The sequence below is a fragment of the Anomaloglossus baeobatrachus genome, chromosome 7, assembly GCF_048569485.1.
Source record: "Anomaloglossus baeobatrachus isolate aAnoBae1 chromosome 7, aAnoBae1.hap1, whole genome shotgun sequence".
Taxonomy (NCBI): domain Eukaryota; kingdom Metazoa; phylum Chordata; class Amphibia; order Anura; family Aromobatidae; genus Anomaloglossus; species Anomaloglossus baeobatrachus.
The window spans coordinates 108,631,743-108,655,064 of NC_134359.1; the positions used below are offsets into that span (position 1 = coordinate 108,631,743).

At 47.8% G+C, this 23,322-nt stretch overlaps 1 protein-coding gene across 1 annotated transcript in view; it reads left to right on the forward strand.

The window, feature by feature from the left end:
* Window positions 1-23,322, forward strand: part of TSPEAR (thrombospondin type laminin G domain and EAR repeats) — a 262,150-nt gene that overhangs the window by 183,633 nt on the left and 55,195 nt on the right. Inside the window, exon 8 of the mRNA XM_075318962.1 lies at window positions 22,230-22,416. Coding sequence (XP_075175077.1) covers window positions 22,230-22,416 — 187 coding nt within the window. The remainder of the gene's footprint in view (window positions 1-22,229; window positions 22,417-23,322) is intronic.

Below are 23,322 nucleotides of genomic sequence, written 5' to 3' on the forward strand. Positions count from 1 at the left end.
ACACACAACCGATCGCATCCACTCACACACACCCGATCGCATACACTCACACACACAGACACTGACGATATTGCACATACGCGCTGATACTCACAACATCCGGGGATATCACATGCTTCTGGCCATGTGATCCTCTGTCAGGTCCTGGAAGCTCACAGCACAATATCGCCGCCGAGAAGCAAGCGATATCCCAGGATGTTGTGAGTATTTGGATGCGATGTGATGTGTGTGTGAGTGAGTGTGATCTGATTTGTGTGTGTGTGTGTGTGTGTGCTGTTATGATATGTATGTTTCGCAGCTGCAGGACCTTGATGTGTGGATGCGATGTGATGTGTGTGTGTGTGATGTGTGTGTGAGAGTGAGCCGGTGTACACTGGTAACTATGATACACATCGGGTAACTAAGGGACCTTAGTTACCCGATGTGTATAATGGTTACCAGCTTTCACGGCCTCCGTTAAGATCCCAGCATCGCAAGGTTATGTCTGGCGCTGCCGGGATCCTGACGGAGCCGGTGTAGAAGCAAGCGATATCCCAGCATGTTGTGATGTGTGGATGTGATGTGTGAGGTGTGTGTGAGAGTGAGTGTGATCTGATGTGTGTGTACTCACCTGGAAATCGGAGCCCCGTGTCAGTTGGGCCACAGCGAGCGTGCATTGCGTGAGGGGGGCGGGGCCTGCAGAGAGCCGGGGCGAGAGGCCAATCCGTGTGGGGGGGCGGGGCCATGGCGAGCCCAGCGGCCAATCAGCTTTGTGTCACCGTAAGGACACAATTTCGGAGCATGACAGACAGACAGACAGACAGACAGACAGACAGAATAAGGCAATTATATATATAGATATATATATATATATATATATATATATATATATATATATATATAAAATGTATGTAGTGCCCAACGGGGCCTCAGGGGGTACTCGTCACCGGGCCAGTGGTTTTGTGGGGTTGCTGTAACTGTCCTGAGCTGGCTCCGTAGCCCCATCGGCTACATGTAAAGGACAAACGAGCGGGTGTCCGGTGTAAAGGGGGATGGAAGGAGGGTGAAGGGTCCCTGGGAAGCGTGTCACTGGTTGCAGCAGTGACTGGGCTCTCGGCATCCTCCGCCGCAGACTCTTCCAGCGACTTTTCCTTTTCCAGGAGCGGTGTTGGATGTGAATGGGGGATGCTTTGCAACGCCACCCGTGGTGTGCAGCCAGGGATTAGCTGCCGCTGCGAGATGTTGCTCTCTTCCGGGGCTGATGTTAACGCAGCCCAGATACTCCAGGTCCCCTCAGGTGGAGCGAACCCCAGGGAGGATGAGGATAATGGGGACAGCTGATGGCACTGAAGCGCAGTGCGGAGGCGCCGGCAATGACAAGGACAACACCGGGGCTGCGGTTCAAAGTTCTTTTTTCTCACAGTTCTTAAAGGTCCCCAGAGATGCTGCTTTCCGCCGCCATGGATGGACTCCTGCTGGTCCCGGGTGAACAGAAGCAATCACCGGTGTCTGTGGAAATGTGTGAGACCTTCCTCCTTGCACTTACTCGCAGCTCCCCGTGGCCTGCAGCAACTTGGGGACTCCACTGTCCGTGTTAAGTGTCCCGTCCCGTATGCAGGTGAAATGGGTCCACGCCGTGGGGCCTGGCTGTAAACCTGACCCCGGATCCTATATGTCACAGTGCTCCAGGAAAGTGGGTGGTGGGCGATGGGACATGAAATCCCCAACCCCTGCAGATTTGTTAGAGTCCATGAAGGTGTTACCAATCGAGGGTTATGCCCACCGACTGCGCTGGCACTGTGGAAGCAGTTAAGCTCCCCCCAGCTGCCTTGTCTCCTCTGTCTCACAATCTCCACCGGTTGCCTCTGTCTCTTGTCCTTTTCCAGTCTAGCCGATCATAGCTATAGAAGCTCTGTGAAGCACTCTCTATAGTAGCCGTGGTACTACAAGTTCCATGATGTTCTGGCATTCTCTCCTCCTTCCCCGAGATAGCTCCTAAGCACACATACCGGGTGGTCCCCCTGAGGGGTGCTGAGTGTAGCACTCCCCCCAGGGAACCTATTGTTTCTTTACTGTCTCAGATGGATCTGAAGTCAAAACTGTTTGTGTCTCTCCTACTCACTCCGTGCCCCCACCCTTGGGATGACTCTTAAGCGGCGTCACACGGTACGATATATTGTGCGATCGCATGGGCGATCGCACCCGTCCCCGTCATTTGTGCATCACGGCCAATTAGTTGCCCGTGGCGCACAATGTCGTTAATACCCGTCACACGTACTTACCTCTCTAACGACGTTGCTGTGGGCGGCGAACATCCTCTTCCTGAAGGGGAAGGGACGTTCGGCGTCACAGTGACGTCACACAGCGGACGCCCAATAGAAGCGGAGGGGCGGAGATGAGCGGGACGTAACATCCCGCCCACCTCCTTCCTTCCGCATTGCCGGCGGCCGCAGGTAAGCTGTGTTCGTCGTTCCCATGGTGTCACACATAGCGATGTGTGCTGCCTCGGGAATGATGAACAACCGGCGCACAGAAGGAGGAATGACATTATGAAAATGAACGACGTGTCAACGAGCAACCATAAGGTGAGTATTTTTGCTTGTTAACAGTCGTTCGGAGATGTCACATGCTACGACATCGCTAATGATGCCGGATGTGCGTCACAAATTCCGTGACCCCGCCGACATATCGTTAGATATATCATAGCGTGTGATAGGTGTTGTGAATGTTAGTCATGTTTTGGCTGCTGGGAGGCTCCCTCTGGTGGCCAGGAATGGTTTGGACTTGGACCAGGTGTGTTGTGCAGTGGGTGTTTCCTTTGCTAATTCTCTGCTTATTTAAATCATGGTCTGATTGCAGGCTGTTGCCGGATGTCAGTTGTTCTTTGTATCTCCAGCCTGCTTAATCCTGCTCTACACCACATCTTCCCCAGATAAGTGCTTGCTCTTTATTTATTGTCTGGTTCTTTTGTTTATCTGGGTTTGTCATTTGCTGTGGGTGTTTTCAGTTTTTTTTGCTTGCAGGGATTCTCCCCCTCAGTGGCTTGTTGGGGAACTCCCTGCAGTTCTGTGTGGAGTATAGCTCCTTTGGGTCCATTTGTTTGTGGCTTGTTGACTTTGTTATGATTCTTGTTTTCTGTTCATTGGTATGACAAGGGCACCTGGTATAGGACGGAGTTCAGATCGTGCGATCTGAGGGCCTTTTTGTACTATCAGGAAGTTGGTTTTTGCAGGGTTTTTCTCTGGCCACCATCAGTCCCTTTCCTGTCCTTTCCTATTTTAGTCAGCGGGGGGGGGGGCTCACCTTTTGCTAATCCTGTCATCTACCTGTGTATTGTGTTTTTCCTATATCACCGCAGTCTTTGAATGTGGGGGGCTAGCTATTCTTGTCTATTTTCTGAGGCAGAGAGTTATTCATCTTTCCTACCTTTAGGATAGTTAGTTCTCCGGCTGGGTTCGCGGTGCACAGGATGTTAGTTCACCCCTCGGCTACTTCTAGTTGTGTTGGTTAGTAAGGAGATGGCGGCCAGATTAGTTGCCAATGCTCTTGTCACCTTTTGCCAATGATTTGTGGTAGTCTTCCATGGTTCTGGATCATAACAGACGGGCCCTTAAGTGGCTGTTGCCCGGGTAACCTGGAATTCATCAGACTGTCCAGATTCCTGTGTAAGTGGTGACTCATAGCTAGATGTTTTGTGTAAGTGAAACAAACAAAACCAGCGATTAACTCCTTCATCACCTGAGTCCAAGCAGGCGCCACATTCCCCCACAGCAATCGCAGCACTCCGGGGCTGCAAAACAAAATACTGAGTATACTGCAGTTTTTCGTTATGCATATAAACAGGTAACATTCTTCCCTTTATGGGAGGCAGGATTACTTGAATGTTGCAAACATGATAACTCAGTTCTATAAATTCTCATACACTTTACATGAAAGGCAGAGCAAACTAGGATATCATAACTCTATATCTGTACATTAAAAGCATCATAGTGCCATAAATCGGTGCTAATTATTTACAAAGGCAGTCCTGGCCACTCATATCACGTTGGCCCAGATATCCAGCTTGTCAGGCACCAGTAAAAAAAAACAACATTTTGCACATTATACTGTAGCATTTTTTACCTGTCTACAACTAATTTATTTTGACGCTACCATCTGAGCCGCTGCTGGTTTTACCAGAGGACCGTTCCTGGTCTCCCCTGGTTGTGTACACTATGCGACTCCCTCCAGCATAGTGTCCAGTTTTTCACAGCAACCACAGATCAAGAGTCTAGTCCATTGATAAAGTCAGTCCGATTATACGCTCTCCGGTGTTCTGCAGCAACCATAATGCTCCCGTAAAGTGCGGCATGAAGCCCCCGGAAAGCATAGCATAATGTACGGCATCGATGGAGCTAGTGATGGTGCCACAGCTTCAGCAATGGGGGCAGGTTAACGACAAGTCCTTGTTTACAATAAGTTTCTGGTAGTGGGGCTCTCTTTCGCGCTCTTTCTGTGCTCCACCCACGCTTTTGCGCTCTTTTTTGGTTCCACCCACGATGGCAGGCCCCTTCTTTTCCCGCGCCAAGATGGTTAATGGCAGGCAAGCAGTGCTTGTACAGTCCATTAATCACACAACAATATCTAGTTTGTGCTGCCAGGTAGAATGTTTTTAAGGCATGTAGTACCCGGGGATGCGAGCACGAGACCCTGTTCACAGTGCCAAATGTAGTGCTCCACGGAGCCTCAGGGGTTACTCGTCACCGGGCCAGTGGTTATGTGGGGTTGCTGTAACTGGACTGACCCGGCTCCATGGCCATGTCGGCTACATGTAAAGGACAAACAACGTGTGTCCGGAGTAAAGAGGGATGGAAGAAGGGTGAAGGGTCCCTGGGAAGCGTGTCACCGGTTGCAGTGGTGATGGGGGTCCAGGCCTTCTTCGCCATAGACCCTTCCAGCGACTTTTCCTCTTCCAGGAGTGGTGTTGAATGGGGATAGGGGATTCTTTGTAGTGCCACCCGTGGTACGCGGCCAGTAATCAGTGAGATGTTGCTCTCCTCCGGGTCTGGGGTTCAAAGTTCTTTTTACTCACAGTTCTTAAAGGTCTCCGGAGGTGCCATTTTCCACCGCCATGGATGGACTCCATAATATAGACAAAAAGACTGACGGCACTCACCAGACTGAGGTGTGAACAGATGCATAACTGAACATAACATAAAATACAAAAAAAGACAGTTTTCACTCTGATAATGCTAAAGTATGGAAACCATGAATGTGTAACATGGACCTGCATTACTGCTAAGGAAAATCTAAGAAAAATGAGATATTTTGCATATATAAACATTTGTATATCTGCCCAGTTGCCCCTTCACGGCCACAGGTAATCTTATCCTATATAGCAGGTTCCTATTTGCCCATACACAGGAGGTTTTTAACCCAGAGAGAGGCTGCAGCATAGTGTAGGTACCCAGTTATGAGATATGCTGTGAAGGGCAACTGGGCAGATATACAAATGTTTATATATGCTAAATATCTCATTTTTCTTAGATTTTCCTTAGCAGTAATACAGGTCCATGTTCACACATTCATGGTTTCCATACTTTAGAGGTTTTTAACCCAGAGAGAGGCTTCAGCATAGCGTAGGTACCCAGTTACGAGATATGCCGTGAAGGGGCAACTGGGCAGATATACAAATGTTTATCTATGCTAAATATCTAATTTTTCTTAGATATTCCTTAGCAGTAATGCAGGTCCATGTTCACACATTCATGGTTTCCGTACTTTAGCATTATCAGAGTGCAAACTGTCTTTTTTTGTATTTTATGTTATGTTCAGTTATGCACCTGTTCATACCTCAGTTTGGTGAGTGCGTCAGTCTTTTTGTCTATATTAAGAGGGTCATACCTTCTGACCGTGCACCCCTTCCCCACTTGCCACAGGTAATCTTATCCTATATAGCAGTTTCCTACTTGCCCATACACAGGAGGTTTTTAACCCAGAGAGAGGCTTCAGCATAGTGTAGGTACCCAGTTACGAGATATGCCGTGAAGGGGCAACTGGGCAGATATACAAATGATTATATATGCTAAATATCTCATTTTTCTTAGATTTTCCTTAGCAGTAATGCAGGTCCATGTTACACATTCATGGTTTCCATACTTTAGCATTATCACAGTGCAAACTGTCTTTTTTTTTGTAATGGATGGACTCCAGCCGCTCCCGGGTGACTCAGATGCAATCACCGGTGTCTGTTGAAATGTGTGAGACCTTCCTCCTTGCGCTGACTCGCGGCTCCCCGTGGCCTGAAGCAACTTTGGGACGCCCCTGTCCATGTTAAGTGTCCTGTCGCATATGCAGGAAACGCGGGTCCTCGCCGTGGGGCCTGGCTGTAAACCCGACCCCGGATCCTATTTGTCACTGTGCTCCAGGAAAGTGGGTGGTGGGCGATGGGACATGAAATCCCCAACCCCTGCAGATTTGTTAGAGTCCATGAAAGTGTCCCCACCCAATGGTTCTTGCACCCCGACTGAGCTGGCACTGTGGAAGCAGTTAAGCTCCCCCCAGCTGCCATGTCTCCTCTGTCTCACAATCTCCACCGGTCACCTCCCTCTCGCCCTCTTCCAGCCTAGCCGGTCATAGCTATAGAAGCTCTGTGAAGCACTCTCTATAGTAGCCGTGGTACTACAAGTCCCATGATGTTCTGGCACTCTCTCCTCCTTCCCCAAGATAGCTCCTAAGCACACATCCCAGGTGGTCCCCTTGAGGGGTGCTGAGTGCAGCACTCCGACCAGGGGACCTGTTGTTCCTTTGCTGTTTCAGAATGTTCTGAAGTCAAAACTGTTTGTGTCTCTCCTACTCACTCCGTGCCTCCACCCTTGGGATGACTCTTAGTGGCTGTTGCCCGAGTAACCTTGAATGCCCCAGACTGTCCAGCTTCCTGTGTAAGTGGTGACTCATAGCTAGATGTTTTGTGTAAGTGAAACAAACAACACCAGCGATTAACTCCTTCATCACCCGAGTTCAAGTATTGCACCCCAAATGAAATGCAATGCCCTTTGGCGACTGAACCCCAGGTGCGCCACATATATATTTATATATATATATATATATATATATATATATATATATATATATATATATATATATATAATATAGTATTCATCCCCCTTGAATTTTTCTACCTTTTCCCACATTTCAGGCTTCAAACATAAAGATAAAAATTTTAATGTTATGTTGAAGATTCAACAACAAATGGGACACAATTGTGAAGTTGAACGAAATTTATTGTTTATTTTAAAGTTTTTTAAAAAATAGATAACTGAAAATTGGGGCGTGCGATATTTTTCGTCCCCTTTACTTTCAGTTCAGCAAACTCACTCCAGAAGTTCATTGAGGATCTCTGAATGATCCAATGTTGTCCTAAATGACTGATGATGATTAATATAAGCTACCTGTGTGTAATCTAGTCTCTATATAAATGCACTTGCTCTGTGATAGTCTCAGTGTTCTGTTTAAAGCACAGAGAGCATCATGAAGACCAAGGAACACAACAGGCAGGTCCGTGATACTGTTCTGGAGAAGTTTAAAGCCGGATTTGGTTACAAAAAGATTCACAACTTTTAACATCCCAAGAAGAACTGTGCAAGTGATCATATTGAAATGGAAGGAGTATCATACCACTGCAAATCTACTAAGACTCGGCCGTCCATCTAAACTTTCATCTCAAACAAGGAGAAGACTGATCAGAGATGCAGTCAAGAGGCCCATGATCACTCTGGATGAACTGCAGAGATCTACACCTGAGTTGGGAAAGTCTGTCCATAGGAAAACAATCAGTCGTACACTGCACAAATCTGGCCTTTATGAAAAAGTGGCAAGAAAAAAGCCATTTCTCAAAGATATCCATAAAAAGTGTTGTTTAAAGTTTGCCACAAGCCACCTGGGAGACACCAAACATGTGGAAGAAGGTGCTCTGGTCAGATTAAACCAAAATCGAACTATTTGGGCACAATGCCAATCGATATGTTTGGCGTAAAAGCAACACAGCTTATCACCCTGAACACACCATCCCCACTGTCAAACATGGTGGTGACAGCATCATGATTTGAGCCTGCTTTTCTTCAACAAGGACAGGGAAGATGGTTAAAAGTGATGGGAAGATGGATGGAGCCAAACACAGGACCATTCTTCAAGAAAACCTGTTGGAGTCTGCAAAAGACCTGAGACTGGGACAGAGATTTGTCTTCCAACAAGGGAATGATCCCAAACATAAAGCAAAATCTACAATGGAAACCTATACAAGATCAGCAGTTGCCCACAAACAGGTTAATGAAAATGTCAGGGGCTAGAGTGCAAATCCAGCAAAACAGAGCGTCACTCCCTGTAATGTGTCGCCCAGGGAAGGGGGTACTCGGTCCCGGGAAGTTGCAAATGGGAATGTCACTCCGGTGGCCGTTGCCCTGTCCCGTGCCTTGCGGTATTGCGGCAAGGGAATAAGTGCCGCCGCTGCTGCTTATGAGGGACTGGGACTGATGGAATCAGCAGCAAGTGTGTTAACCCCCTCCGCAGGTAGGGTAAACCCCAGTGTCCTCTAGGTGCTGGATGAGGTGGATAGTGCAGGAACAGGCTATGAGACCTCTTGGTGTTGGATGAGGTACACAATGCAGGAAACAGACACACACTGCTGGTTACCGTGATGCTGAATGAGGTGCAGGCTGAAAGGAATCCAAACAGGCAAAGTCCGAGTGAAACAGGCAGTCTTTACAGAAGATTTACTCACAGGTTACACTCCCCTGGTGCTGGGGACAGATTCCTGGTTCCCTTTGTCCCAGCTCTGTCTGTGCAGCCTGGCTATGGCCCCCTCCGTGCACTTCTCTTGCACAGCTCTGTCAGAGTCCCCTGCAGACCCTGCAGCCAGCTTCTTCTCCCCTGGGCACCGTGCGAAAGATCCTCATGCCTCGCACCCAGACCTGACACCCAGCTGGGCATCCTCCCCCTTCCTCCCCTCTCTCTGTCTGGACTTGTCTGATTTTCTCCTCCACTTCATTCACCAACCCCTCCCTTTCCCTCTAGGAACCTAGCTACAGGAGGGTTGGATTTACACCACCTAGGCAACCTCTACTTCCTGGACAGGCTTTACACCATAGGATGGACAACCCTCTTGTGGTTCAGGGTTGTGTGAGTGTTTTAGATGTGTGCGGGTTTAGCCAGAGCTAGGACTCCAGGAACCAGGTTGCAGACCTTAATAGCATGACCGCAGGGCCACTACAGTAACATATTAGCCCCTGCCAGTTTATTAGCCTTTGTGGTCACCTGCTGATCTTGTGTAGGTTTTAAAAAAAGCCCAGAAAGATGCAGTTTAGAGTAGGACCCAGCAAAGGAGGGTGCCATGAAGTGGCGCTGGGCTAGTATTACAATGGCCATTCTAATATTCTAAAGACCTCAAAAAAAATATTTTAATAGGTAGAGTATTTTTGTGGTTTCGCAGTGTGCGACTGTTTTTTTACATATATTTTGCATCATGTACAGATACGCACCTGTCCACATTTGTAAAGGTGCTGCTGGTCCAGTTTGAAGTCAGGTTAGTACCAGCATGGGAAACCGGCAAGGGAACCCCTGTTCATTCTTTTTTCATTATATCTAATTTATAAAGCTCAGTGTGTGTGTGTGTGTGTGTGTGTGTGTGTGTGTGTGTGTCCGCTAAAGGAATCTGCATTGTCTCATTTACAATCGCGATATTTTGTACAGGCGCCTCATGTGACTCAGGGAACATCATAGACTATGTTTTGAGGGGAAAATTTAATCTCGCGCTTTACAATTATTCACCAAAAAACCTCCTTACATTAAAGTCAATGGAGCTGGAAGCCACAGGTCATTAATAGGAGCTGTGATTGGTTGCTATAGGCAATGAAGGACATTCTTAGTATAAGAAGCTGATGTGTGAGGTAATCATCATTGTCCACTATCAGTGGAGAGACAGAGAGACAGGGAATGAGACAGACAGGGAATGAGAGAGAGATATACAGACAGGGAATTAGAGAGACAGACAGGGAATGAAAGAGACAGACAGGGAATGAGAGAGAGACAGGAAATGAGAAAGACAGAGACAGGGAATGAGAGAGACAGGGAATGAGAGAGACAGGGAATGAGAAAGACAGAGACAGGGAATGAGAGAGACAGGGAATGAGAAAGACAGAGACAGGGAATGAGAGAGACAGGGAATGAGAAAGACAGAGAAAGAGAATGAGAGAGACAGGGAATGAGAGAGACAGGGAATGAGAGAGACAGGGAATGAGAAAGACAGAGACAGGGAATGAGAGAGACATTTCACGAAATTTTGCACAGACACTCCATATGTTTGGCCGGGAAAATTTAACCCCGTGCTTTCCAGTTACGCTACAAAAATCCTACAGCCAATAAACTGAATGGAGCTGGGAGCTGCATGCTATAAATAGCAACTGTCAGTGCTTGCTATTGGAACAAAATAAACTGTTAGTATAAAATAGGATAGACGGATGGAGAGAGACAGGAAAAGACAGATATACATAGAGAGACAGACTGGGAAAGAGACAGCCGGGCAAAGAGACAGCCCGGGAAAAGAGACAGCCCGGGCAAAGAGACAGCTCGGGCAAAGAGACAGCCGGGGCAAAGAGACAGCCCGGGGAAAGAGAGTCTGGGCAAAGAGACAGACGGGCAAAGAGACAGCCAGGCAAAGAGACAGCCCGGGGAAAGAGACAGCCCGGGGAAAGAGACAGCCCGGGGAAAGAGACAGCACGGGAAAAGAGACAGCCTGGGAAAAGAGACAGCCTGGGAAAAGAGACAGCCTGGGAAAAGAGACAGCCCGGGCAAAGAGACAGCCCGGGGAAAGAGACAGCCCGGGCAAAGAGACAGCCCGGGCAAAGAGACAGAGAGAGAGAGACAGACAGATACAGAGATTGAGACAGATAGACTGATGCAAATACAGAGAGATAGAAACAGACCGACAAGGAAAGAGACAGCGAGACAGACAGAGACTGGGAAAGAGACAGAGAGACAGTTACTATTACTGTGTATGTATATATACATCATGGATCCATCATGCATCATGGATATATATATATATATATATATATATATATATATATATATATATATCCATGATGCAGACAACTCTATTGTAATAAGCTGAAACTGGCTTCAGTAATTTAAATTAAATTATAATAGTAAAAAAAAAATCCAACTATTGTTTAAAAGTCAATGGAGAGTTATTGCTGCCATATGCATTACATGGCTGTTGGATGAACAATACTTTGGGGGATCGTTTGGCCGAAAGCCGTCTCTCCCATACACAGTGACGCTCTTTCAGCCAAGTGTTCTTGTGTTCTCTATGAGAAATCTGCTGACAAACATCTCTGTTCGGTGACTTATCTCTGCATGAACAAGCGATCGTCTGTCTGAAATCAGAAATGCCTAATCGACATCTTCCCGACAATCAGTTGGTCAGTGCCCCCATACTCATTAGACTATCAGCTTAACCCCTCGATATCAGCAGGTGTGATTGACAATAGTGTAATGAGTATGGTAGGGTTTAGAGAAGGCCAATTAACTGGTCTTAACCAAGCGAAGAGACAACAACATAAGCAATTTCTACATGTTTTCCTTACTCTATGGTATCATCATTAGGAAAGCTGCATGTAGCACACACTAGATGTTCTCAATCCCTGCAATGTTATCTCTATTAGGCACGAGACAGACAAGCGATAGAAATTAAAGCTTGGTAAACCCTGGGTAAACACAATCCAACCTACACGAGCATGTGTACAATATTTTTTTTAACGCTGAATGACAGGTTGACTAAAAGACGTTGATGTTTTAACTAGTGAGAAATCATATCGCTGATGCCTTATTTTTGGTGCAATTAGAAGTGGGTTTTGACAGCTATGTGACAAAATAACAAATATAGTTATTGATTGCAGTTCGCCTAAAAAATAAATAAATAAAAAATATCCCTATGTGTTGTGGACCACAAAATCAGTTCTAATTTTTTTTGTTCTAAGACTACTTGTTTAATATGGAGACAAAACAGTGATGTGTTTTTATACATTTAATTGGAGGTATTTGCTAATATTTTTATTATTTTCATTATTATTATTACTACACCTCCGACATATTGGGATAAGTGCTTGGAGATAGGAATACCCCATTAAGTTTATATATAATATATATACAGTTAGGTCCAGAAATATTTGGACAGTGACACAATTTTCGCGAGTTGGGCTCTGCATGCCACCACATTGGATTTGAAATGAAACCTCTACAACAGAATTCAAGTACAGATTGTAACGTTTAATTTGAAGGTTTGAACAAAAATATCTGATAGAAATTGTAGGAATTGTACACATTTCTTTACAAACACTCCACATTTTAGGAGGTCAAAAGTAATTGGACAAATAAACCAAACCCAAACAAAATATTTTTATTTTCAATATTTTGTTGCGAATCCTTTGGAGGCAATCACTGCCTTAAGTCTGGAACCCATGGACATCCCCAAACGCTGGGTTTCCTCCTTCTTAATGCTTTGCCAGGCCTTTACAGCCGCAGCCTTCAGGTCTTGCTTGTTTGTGGGTCTTTCCGTCTTAAGTCTGGATTTGAGCAAGTGAAATGCATGCTCAATTGGGTTAAGATCTGGTGATTGACTTGGCCATTGCAGAATGTTCCACTTTTTTGCACTCATGAACTCCTGGGTAGCTTTGGCTGTATGCTTGGGGTCATTGTCCATCTGTACTATGAAGTGCCGTCCGATCAACTTTGCGGCATTTGACTGAATCTGGGCTGAAAGTATATCCCGGTACACTTCAGAATTCATCCGGCTACTCTTGTCTGCTGTTATGTCATCAATAAACACAAGTGACCCAGTGCCATTGAAAGCCATGCATGCCCATGCCATCACGTTGCCTCCACCATGTTTTACAGAGGATGTGGTGTGCCTTGGATCATGTGCCGTTCCCTTTCTTCTCCAAACTTTTTTCTTCCCATCATTCTGGTACAGGTTGATCTTTGTCTCATCTGTCCATAGAATACTTTTCCAGAACTAAGCTGGCTTCATGAGGTGTTTTTCAGCAAATTTAACTCTGGCCTGTCTATTTTTGGAATTGATGAATGGTTTGCAGCTAGATGTGAACCCTTTGTATTTACTTTCATGGAGTCTTCTCTTTACTGTTGACTTAGAGACAGATACACCTACTTCACTGAGAGTGTTCTGGACTTCAGTTGATGTTGTGAACGGGTTCTTCTTCACCAAAGAAAGTATGCGGCGATCATCCACCACTGTTGTCATCCGTGGACGCCCAGGCCTTTTTGAGTTCCCAAGCTCACCAGTCAATTCCTTTTTTCTCAGAATGTACCCGACTGTTGATTTTGCTACTCCAAGCATGTCTGCTATCTCTCTGATGGATTTTTTCTTTTTTTTCAGCCTCAGGATGTTCTGCTTCACCTCAATTGAGAGTTCCTTAGACCGCATGTTGTCTGGTCACACCAACAGCTTCCAAATGCAAAACCACACACCTGTAATCAACCCCAGACCTTTTAACTACTTCATTGATTACAGGTTAACGAGGGAGACGCCTTCAAAGTTAATTGCAGCCATTAGAGTCCCTTGTCCAATTACTTTTGGTCCCTTTAAAAAGAGGAGGCTATGCATTACAGAGCTATGATTCCTAAACCCTTTCTCCGATTTGGATGTGAAAACTCTCATATTGCAGCTGGGAGTGTGCACTTTCAGCCCATATTATATATATAATTGTATTTCTGAACATGTTTTTGTAAACAGCTAAAATAACAAAACTTGTGTCACTGTCCAAATATTTCTGGACCTAACTGTATATATATATAATAATAAGACCTAGCCACGGTTCAATAATGAAGTGCCCGTGCATCGGACAACTGCAGGACACTTCATTATAGACAGCGGACACCCCCTAAAGAAAGAAGATAGAAGACCCCCGATCATACTCATCAGACACTGACCTGGAGCAGATGAGCGCATCAACGTCCTGCGGCGGAACACACACACATCAGATTACATATACACACAAACATCAGATCACACTCACACACACACACACACTACAGATCGCATACACACACTCACCTCATCCAGTGATATTGCTTGCTGTGCAGTGAGCTTACAGGACCTGCAGGATTGTCACATGGCAGGAAGCACGTGTTATCTCCGTATGTTATGAGTGTGAACGCTCAATTGTACAGATATGTGCAATATCGTTAGTGTGTGTGAGTGTATGCGATCGGATGTGTGAGTGTATGCTGTCTGATGTGTGAGTGTATGCTATCTGATTTGTGAGTGTCGGCAAGGGGTAGAGGAGAACGGCATGCAGCACAGCTGCCTGGAGCGCCCACAGGAGATTACAGGAAGGAATGATGTGAATCTATTTTGTGTGTGTTTATGTATATGCTATCTGAGTGTGAGTGTGTTCTGATGTATGTGTGTCAGTTAGATGCAGGGGAGGATGGCGGGCTGCACAGAGATCACAGGGAGGAATGATATGGAATTTGATGTATGTGTGTGTCTATATGAGTGTATGCTATCTGATGTGTGTGTGTGCTATCTGATGTGTGTGTGTGCTATCTGATGTGTGTGTGTGTGCTATCTGATGTGTGTGCGCGTGCTATCTGATGTGTGTTTGTGTGCTATCTGATGTGTGTGTGCTATCTGATGTGTGTGCGCGTGCTATCTGATGTGTGTGTGCGTGTGCTATCTGATGTGTGTGCGCCATCTGATGTGTGTTTGTGTGCTATCTGATGTGTGTGTGTGTCTATATGAATGTATGTGTGTGTGTTCTAAAGTATGTGTGTTGGCCAGACGCAGTGGGGGCGTGCAGCATACCTGCTGGAAGATCACAGGGAGATCTGGGAGCCACACAGACGCCTGGGGCTGGTAAGTATGATGATCCTGGGAAGGGGGGGGGGTGTCTGCACTTTGTGGGGGGTAAACTTACCCCCAACTATGCCTCCTCGAGAATAAAACACCCCCTGAAAATAAGACCTAGTGCTTTTTTCGGGGTAAAAAAAATGTAAGACAGTGTCTTATTTTCGGGGAAACAGGATATATATATATATATATATTATATATATGTATGTTTGTATCCGGGTCCCGCCCACCGAGGAGTTCACAGTCCTGGAGGCGTGAAAAGGAAGGAGATTAGAGTTTGAAGTGGAAGTGAGAGCAAGTAAAGTGGAGAGGAGCAGTCTGAAGGCGGTCCGGGTGTGTGGCCCGGACGGAACAGCAAGGTTGGCAGACGGTGGTGACCGTCTGCAGGAGAGGCTAATTGGAGCAAACCGTATGGACCGTGGACGGGCGGTGGCCCGGCGGTACCGGATCGGAGAGTAAAGAGAAGCCAGCACCATCCGGCAGGGCTTCCGGACCCCGACAAGGCTAGGAGTCGCCGTTAAATTTGTCAAATCCGTTAGCGAAGGGAACCTTCGGGGTTTCCCAGCAGTCAAGATCCGATTGAAGGCAACCGCTCAAACCGTAGAGGGAAACATAGTCACCGCCAAGGCTACAGTTCCCAGGGCCAGAGTCTGCTGGCAAAAGGGGCTCCCTCAGCCTCCATCCAAGCTGGGGAGTGGGTTACCGGTGGGAAGCCATTGGAACCGTAACACAACACAGGTGCAGGGAAAGGCAGTCACCATCAACCTGCCGGGAGGAGAAACACCGCAGCCGTCTGTGGGACCCGTCCATCCAGCCGTTTGTTTTACCGGAGACTTTGCATTCGTCATTGGCTGAATGAGTACCACCGTGCTGTGCGGTACAGCGCTGCCCCCGCGACCCTGCACCTCACCAGGCCCCGTAACCCGCCTGTCATACATCCCTACCTCCCTCACCGGGCCCCGGGACAACCAACCCCCTACCCACGGAGGGGAGAACCAACATCCAAGCTGCTCCCCGTCATCGCTCCCGGGATCCCCGTCCAGAGCAGCGGTGGTGTTACCAATCTCACCACAACCGTGGGTGGCGTCACGGACAATATCCCTAAACCCAAACCACCCCCTTTCACTCACGGGCGAGGAACGCCGCTCGAGTCCCCGGGATCCGGCCCACCGCTTGAGCCACCACCGAGCAGCAGCCGGACCCGAGCAGTGGGTGAGCGCAGCGTCCCCTCCTCCGCCCGCGACAACTTGGCGTCACGAACAGGATCTTACCGCTCTGCCGTCTGGTAGAGGTGCGCCTTGTGACCGCCGGAGGTGTCCGGCTGAAAATTTGGAGAAGCCGCCATTTTGGGCACGAAACGTCCCCGCTCAAGCGTCTCCTCGAGCAGTGGAGGCACGAAAATCAAAACCCCTCCCCTGTAGAGGAGGAGCCGGAAAAAGACTAAGGGGGACGGATGGCGTCTGGCCGCATGTAGCCCGCGGCTATAAAAGCAAGGCCAGGACCGTGCGGCCATCTTTTTGTTGGTTCCTGGAAGAGGCCTCCGCAGAAATGTACCAGCCGTCCCGCAGCACCGTAGCCCCCGCGCCTGGAACCGCGGCGTGGATGGAGGTCCGGACCGCCCAGCTACAACAAAGGCTGCAGATCCACATGCAGCTCCTCCTGGAGGAGTGGGAGGCCGACATGGCGGAGGTGGTAGCGGCTATAAGGAGACGCGAGGAGGAGGATTTGGAGGAGCGGGTAAGAGACCCACGTCCCTGTATTCCGGAAGGATCGGCCATTCCGGCTGAGGGGCCCGGCCCGCGCCTGTTCACCCTGCCGCCTCCCTCGCTATCCGCGTTAGTTGTTACTGCCCCGCTACTAGGCCCGCTACCCGCCCAACCGGTAGCGGTACCCCACCTGTCCGCCCAAGCGGACCGATCTGCAGCCGAGGCCTGTGACCGTGCAGCACCGCTCCCTTGGAAGACGCCGAAGGCCGAGCCCGTTGTTAAAGCTGTACCGGAGGCACCGCTGATCGTGTCTGACCCCGCATCGGCCCCGGCAGCCCGTCTCGTGCAGGAGGAGGCGGAGGTTTGGCGGGAGAGGATCCCTGTGCCCATTCCCCACACCTCGGCTGAGGCTGCGCCGGGTCGCCGTTGCAAGGCAGCACCCCAGGCCAAGTCACCGCAGGGCCTTCCACCCAGATTGCCAGTGGTGGGCAGTGTCCAGGAGGTCTCGCGGGGCCCGACCCATGCGCAGGGGCTCGCAGCGGCCCCGTATTGGGACAGGGAACCGACACCGCTGGGCCTGGAGATTGCCGAGAGGGAGAGTAGGAAGGCGGAGCTAGTGGCCCGCACGATCCGAGAAATGGAAAGCCCTCGCCAAGCGACCTTCCGTGTCCGGGGCCATGTCCGGGGTCCGCTCTATTAGGGTCAAGTGAGGAGGTTTGATGTCCGCCAGGGCTATGGCTTTATATACGAGCCGGGCCTGGAGGCCGAAGTCTTTGTGGCCTGACGGGATGTCAACGCCCATCTACCGGAAGATCACCCGGGCCGCAACCTGATGCCGGGAGACTTGGTGCAGTACACCAGGCACTGCGGGGAGAGGGGTTGGTTCGCGCTGGATGCAAAGCTGAGGGGCGGTTAAGAGGCCCGAGTGCCAACCCAGCCCCCTCCTCCGGTCACCACCGTGGACTTAAAGTGAAAGTCAGCGGTCCTCCGCTGCAAGTTGTCCCCATTGGGACCACCAGTACCGTTTGGAAGTTTGAGAATGATAAGTGAAAATGATCAACCGAAAGTTTACCTGATTTACAACTGTGATTGAACCGGCCATTGCCGGCAACTGTTGTCCCCGTGGGGACTGTCTTTAATCCTTGCGTAAGGAACTGCTTACGGACAAGCCTGAAAACTTGCAGGGCAACCACGAACTTGTGGAATGTAAATAAAAATGTTGGGCTTGAAACCGTGACCGCCTCCGGAGAGGCTGATTTGGAGGATGGGCCTGGAGGAAAGAAATAGCCCAGGCCTGCCACTACCGTAACCGGTGGCGATCCTCCGGGGGTTCAGGGGTCCCCATGGACGTGGGTCCCCTGAAAGGGACAGAACCCGCTCGGGCAACTTGGTGCTGGACTGGGGTCAAGGGGTGCTACCCATTTGCTTAGGGGCAGCATCAGGGCCAGGTGGCTTGGGTGGGAGAAGAGCGGAAGCCGTAACCGTTATTAAAAATGTTTGGTAACGTTTAAGTATGTGCCTCCCGATGTGGGAAGAATGAAAAATGCTTGTGTTTTAAATGTTTTTACCGTTTTTTATCTTTTACAGTTAAACAAAAATTTAAACCGGTGATGGACGGGCAGCCCGCGGACGGTCTGCATTTTACTAAGGGGGAATGTGGCGCCCTGGACAAGTCAGGTCGTCACAGAACTACACCAACACACCCCACACCCCAGTTAGGCACACCGAAGCCAAACACAAAATCCTTGTTGCCTTCCTCCAGGGGCTGATGTCCACACCAGGGGGTGGGCCAGGCGGTTGGTCCCGCCCACCGAGGAGTTCACAGTCCTGGAGGCGGGAAAAGGAAGGAGATTAGAGTTTGAAGTGGAAGTGAGAGCAAGTAAAGTGGAGAGGAGCAGTCTGAAGGCGGTCCGGGTGTGTGGCCCGGACGGAACAGCAAGGTTGGCAGACGGTGGTGACCGTCTGCAGGAGAGGCTAATTGGAGCAAACCGTATGGACCGTGGACGGGCGGTGGCCCGTCGGTACCGGATCGGAGAGTAAAGAGAAGCCAGCACCATCTGGCAGGGCTTACGGACCCCGACAAGGCTAGGAGTCGCCGTTAAATTTGTCAAATCCATTAGCGAAGGGAACCTCCGGGGTTTCCCAGCAGTCAAGACCCGATTGAAGGCAACCGCTCAAACCGTATGGACCGTGGACGGGCGGTGGCCCGGCGGTACCGGATCGGAGAGTAAAGAGAAGCCAGCACCATCCGGCAGGGCTTCCGGACCCCGACAAGGCTAGGAGTCGCCGTTAAATTTGTCAAATCCGTTAGCGAAGGGAACCTTCGGGGTTTCCCAGCAGTCAAGATCCGATTGAAGGCAACCGCTCAAACCGTAGAGGGAAACATAGTCACCGCCAAGGCTACAGTTCCCAGGGCCAGAGCCTGCGGGCAAAAGGGGCTCCCTCAGCCTCCATCTAAGCTGGGGAGCGGGTTAACGGTGGGAAGCCATTGGAACCGTAACACAACACAGGTGCAGGGAAAGGCAGTCACCATCAACCTGCCGGGAGGAGAAACACCGCAGCTGTCTGTGGGACCCGTCAATCCAGCCGTTTGTTTTACCGGAGACTTTGCATTCGTCATTGGCTGAGTGAGTACCACCGTGCCGTGCGGCACAGCACTGCCCCCGTGACCCTGCACCTCACCAGGCCCCGTAACCCGCCTGTCATACATCCCTACCTCCCTCACCGGGCCCCGGGACAACCAACCCCCTACCCACGGAGGGGAGAACCAACATCCAAGCTGCTCCCCTTCATCGCTCCCGGGATCCCCGTCCAGAGCAGCGGTGGTGTCACCAATCTCACCACAACTGTGGGTGGCGTCACGGACAATATCCCTAAACCCAAACCACCCCCTTTCACTCACGGGCGAGAAACGCCGCTCGAGTCCCCGGGATCCGGCCCACCGCTCGAGCCACCACTGAGCAGCAGCAGCAGCCGGACCCGAGCAGTGGGTGAGCGCAGCATCCCCTCCTCCGCCCGCGACATATATATATATATATATATATATATATATATATATATATATAGTGGGGATTTTTGTGGACCCTTCCGATGCAAAGCAATAGTACCTCTGCAACTGGTAAACAGAAAAAAAAAACAACTTTTGTGGACCCTTCTGATTCACTGTAATGACACCTCTGCAGCGGAAAGCTTCATGGACCTGGCTGATCCACAGTAACAACACTCCTTAGCAGAGGTTCCTGCTTGCAGCCCCAACACTATCCAGCCTGACTGCAAACATTTCCCAGATCGCACATGTGACCAGCAATATAGAAACGACGTATGTACGATCTCTGCAGATCGCATCTGCGATCTGGCGTGTCACATCGCTAATGAGATCGCTAGCGATGTCGCAGTGTGTAAAGCACCCTTTACTTCCAGACTGATTTCCATACACTGTCTCTATCTGCAAACAGCAGACTCCATTATACCTGATATGTGACCTGTCAGCCTCATGTCATACACAGTCTTGGACGGGGGTACATAGGTATCCAGACACGACCATCTCTCCAGCCACCTGTGAGCCTCACCCCTGTGAACACTGACGAAATATCATAAAATGTGGCACTAGAGGTGCCAGCATTCCCGAAGCTTATACCACTTGTGTCGTAGATACCGCCCATTAATGACATAACTGATCGCTGTCTCACAATATATATATATATATATATATATATATATATATATATAAAACATATAAAGCTGACTGTATGTATGTATGTATGTGTATATGTATGTATGTGAGTGTATGTCCACTAAAGGAATCCGCACCATCGCATTTACAATCACAACATTTTGCACAGACATTCCATGAGTCTTGGGAAATGTCATAGTTCTATGTTTTGAGAAAAAATATTACCCCGCGCTCTACAGTTACTCTCCAAAAACCCTGCCTCCATTAAGGTGAATGGAGCTGGAAACTACAGGCTATTAATAGCAGCTGTAACTGATTGCTATAGGAACAAAGGACATTCATAGTATAAGAAGCTTATGTACGAGGTAATATGATGTCGGTGGAGAGATGGATAGAGACAAAGACAGACTGAGAGACAGACAGACAGACACAGACAGACACAGACAGAGAAAGAGGCCCACAGGGAAAGAGACAGAGATATACAGAGACAGATAGGAAAAAAAAGCCAGACAGACAGAAAGACACAGACAGAAAGACAGACGGGGAACGAGACAGACCTGGAAAGAGACAGACAGACAGGCAGAAAGGGAAAGAGACAGACAGAGACAGACAAAGAAAGAAAGGGAAAAAGATGGGGAAAGAGACAGACAGGGAAAGAGACAGACAGGGACAGAGACAGAGAGAGACAGACAGGGAAAGAGACAAAGAGAGATAGACAAGGAAAGAGACAGACAGAGACAGACAAAAACAAACAGAGAAATAGACAGATGGGAAAAAGACTGCAGGTGAAAGAGACAGACATGGAAAGAGACAGATCTGGAAAGAGACAGACAGGGAAAGAGCCAGACGGAGAAAGAGCCAGACGGGGAAAGAGACAGACGGGGAAAGAGACAGACGGGGAAAGAGACAGACAGACACAGGCAGACAGGGAAAGAGACAGACAGCAAAAGAGACAGAGAAACAGACAGGGAAAGAGACAGACAGGGAAAGAGAGAGAGATGGAGACAGACAAGGAAAGAGACAGACAGAGACATGCAAAGAGGAAAAGAGGCAGACAGCAAAAGAGACAGACAGAGAGATGGACAAATACAGACAGGGAAAGAGACAGGGAAAGAGACAGGGAAAGAGACAGACAAGGAAAGAGACAGACCTGGAAAAAGACAGACCTGGAAAGAGGCAGATGGGGAAAGAGACAGACAGAGACTGTGTATATATATATATATATATATATATATATATATATATATATATATATATATATATATCTCCCTGCATAGTTAGAGCAAAGTTAGAGGGATAGTTAGGAAATATCATAACGTTAAATTAATAAATGTTAAAGTCCCCGTCACACACAGAGATAAATCTTTGGCAGATCTGTGGTTGCAGTGAAATCATGGACATATTGTTCCATTTGTACACAGCCACAAACCTGGCACTGATTGTCCACAATTTCACTGCAACCACAGATCGGCCGCAGATTTATCTCTGTGTGTGACAGGGCCTTTAGTCTGTGGAGTTGAAAATAACCTTAATTTGACCTACACTTGACTTCTTTGCCTTTAGCATGTCTTTTCTGTTTCTCTGGTGTTTTTTATAGCAATTCTTTGAATTACTAATTAGTTGTAATAACTTTGCCTTATACATCGTTAATATAGGTATTTCTTTAATTCTTGAAATCCCTGTATATCAGCATAAGGCGTGATTAAACAAAGCCCAATCATGACCTGCAGATCAGTCATTAAGAAAATGATTTTCAAAATGTCTTTAACTATCAGGATTTCATTAAACTACACATTATCATAGTCATATTGAGGAGGTGATAAGTGGGGAGAGAGTTTCATTTGGAAGTTGCTTGGATGTGAAAGCAAAGATAAACACAGACGAAAGTGTATTATTCTCTCTAATAACTCAATTCTCAATCTAATTGATGATTAAATACTTTTTTATATACCCTTTTCCTAATAAGATATTTTTAGCCTTGGCCAACTTTGAGAAGAATGATGACGGGGAGGAGCTGTCAGTCATTTACAAATGGAACTTAAAGAAAATGAAGTTTCTTCTGTATCAGAAAATCCCTACGTACAGCGCTCGCGACTGGGAGGCCTTTCACATAGACGGAGAGACTTTCTTGGCTGTTGCTAATCACCGAGAAGGTAATTGGAAAGTAATGTGTAGATTGTGCTATTATACATGTATATCATTAACTAGATATAAACGGAATTAATGTTTCAAACATATATTTCCAAAGAGCCCTTTATTGTGTTTCTTCACAGTATAAATAATGGGGCTTTAGAAACTAGCTGGCTGGCAAGTTCACCAATTAATTCTTATTAAGAATCAGCATTTTCAATACATTAACAATTAAAGGCAATTGGGCAATTATTTACAATTACTAAAATAGAACTATTAAGGGTATTTATTGTATCATTAATTCCTTTTTATTAGACCCTCATATGGAAATATATTTGGCTAATACAGGAAAAAGTTGTCAAACTATACCCCCTACTCGGATAACACTAAAGCTCTGTGCCCACGTGTGCATATTGCATGCAGTTACGCTGCGTTCTGCAGCATAACTGCATGCGTCCTGCGTCCCCAGCACAATCTATGAAGATTGTGCATAATCCATGCGCACGTTGCATTTTAGAACGCAGCAATTTGCATGCTGCCAAATAGCTGCGTTCTAAAAAACAACATGTCACTTATTCTGTGCGCTTTGGATGCAGGTCCCGCTCTATCTGTGGTGGGGGCTGCATCCAGAGTGCATGAAATCGGCTTTTTTCACTGCATTCATTATGCAGTGTTTCTTCAGCAATTTGAAGCACACATGTGCTGTTGAAATAGCTGTAGAAATTTTTGCAGGGACAACGCAACGTGGACACATAGCCTTATTGTCGTATGCCTCATCCAGATGTTTGTTTTTCACATACATGTTCTATCTGTGTTGTTCAGGGATTGAACATGTATTTAATAATCCATTTTAGTCGATGGGGCTATAAAAATCCAATACCTTCCTAACATCAGAAAATAGAAAGTCACATGCTCAATATACAGACTGT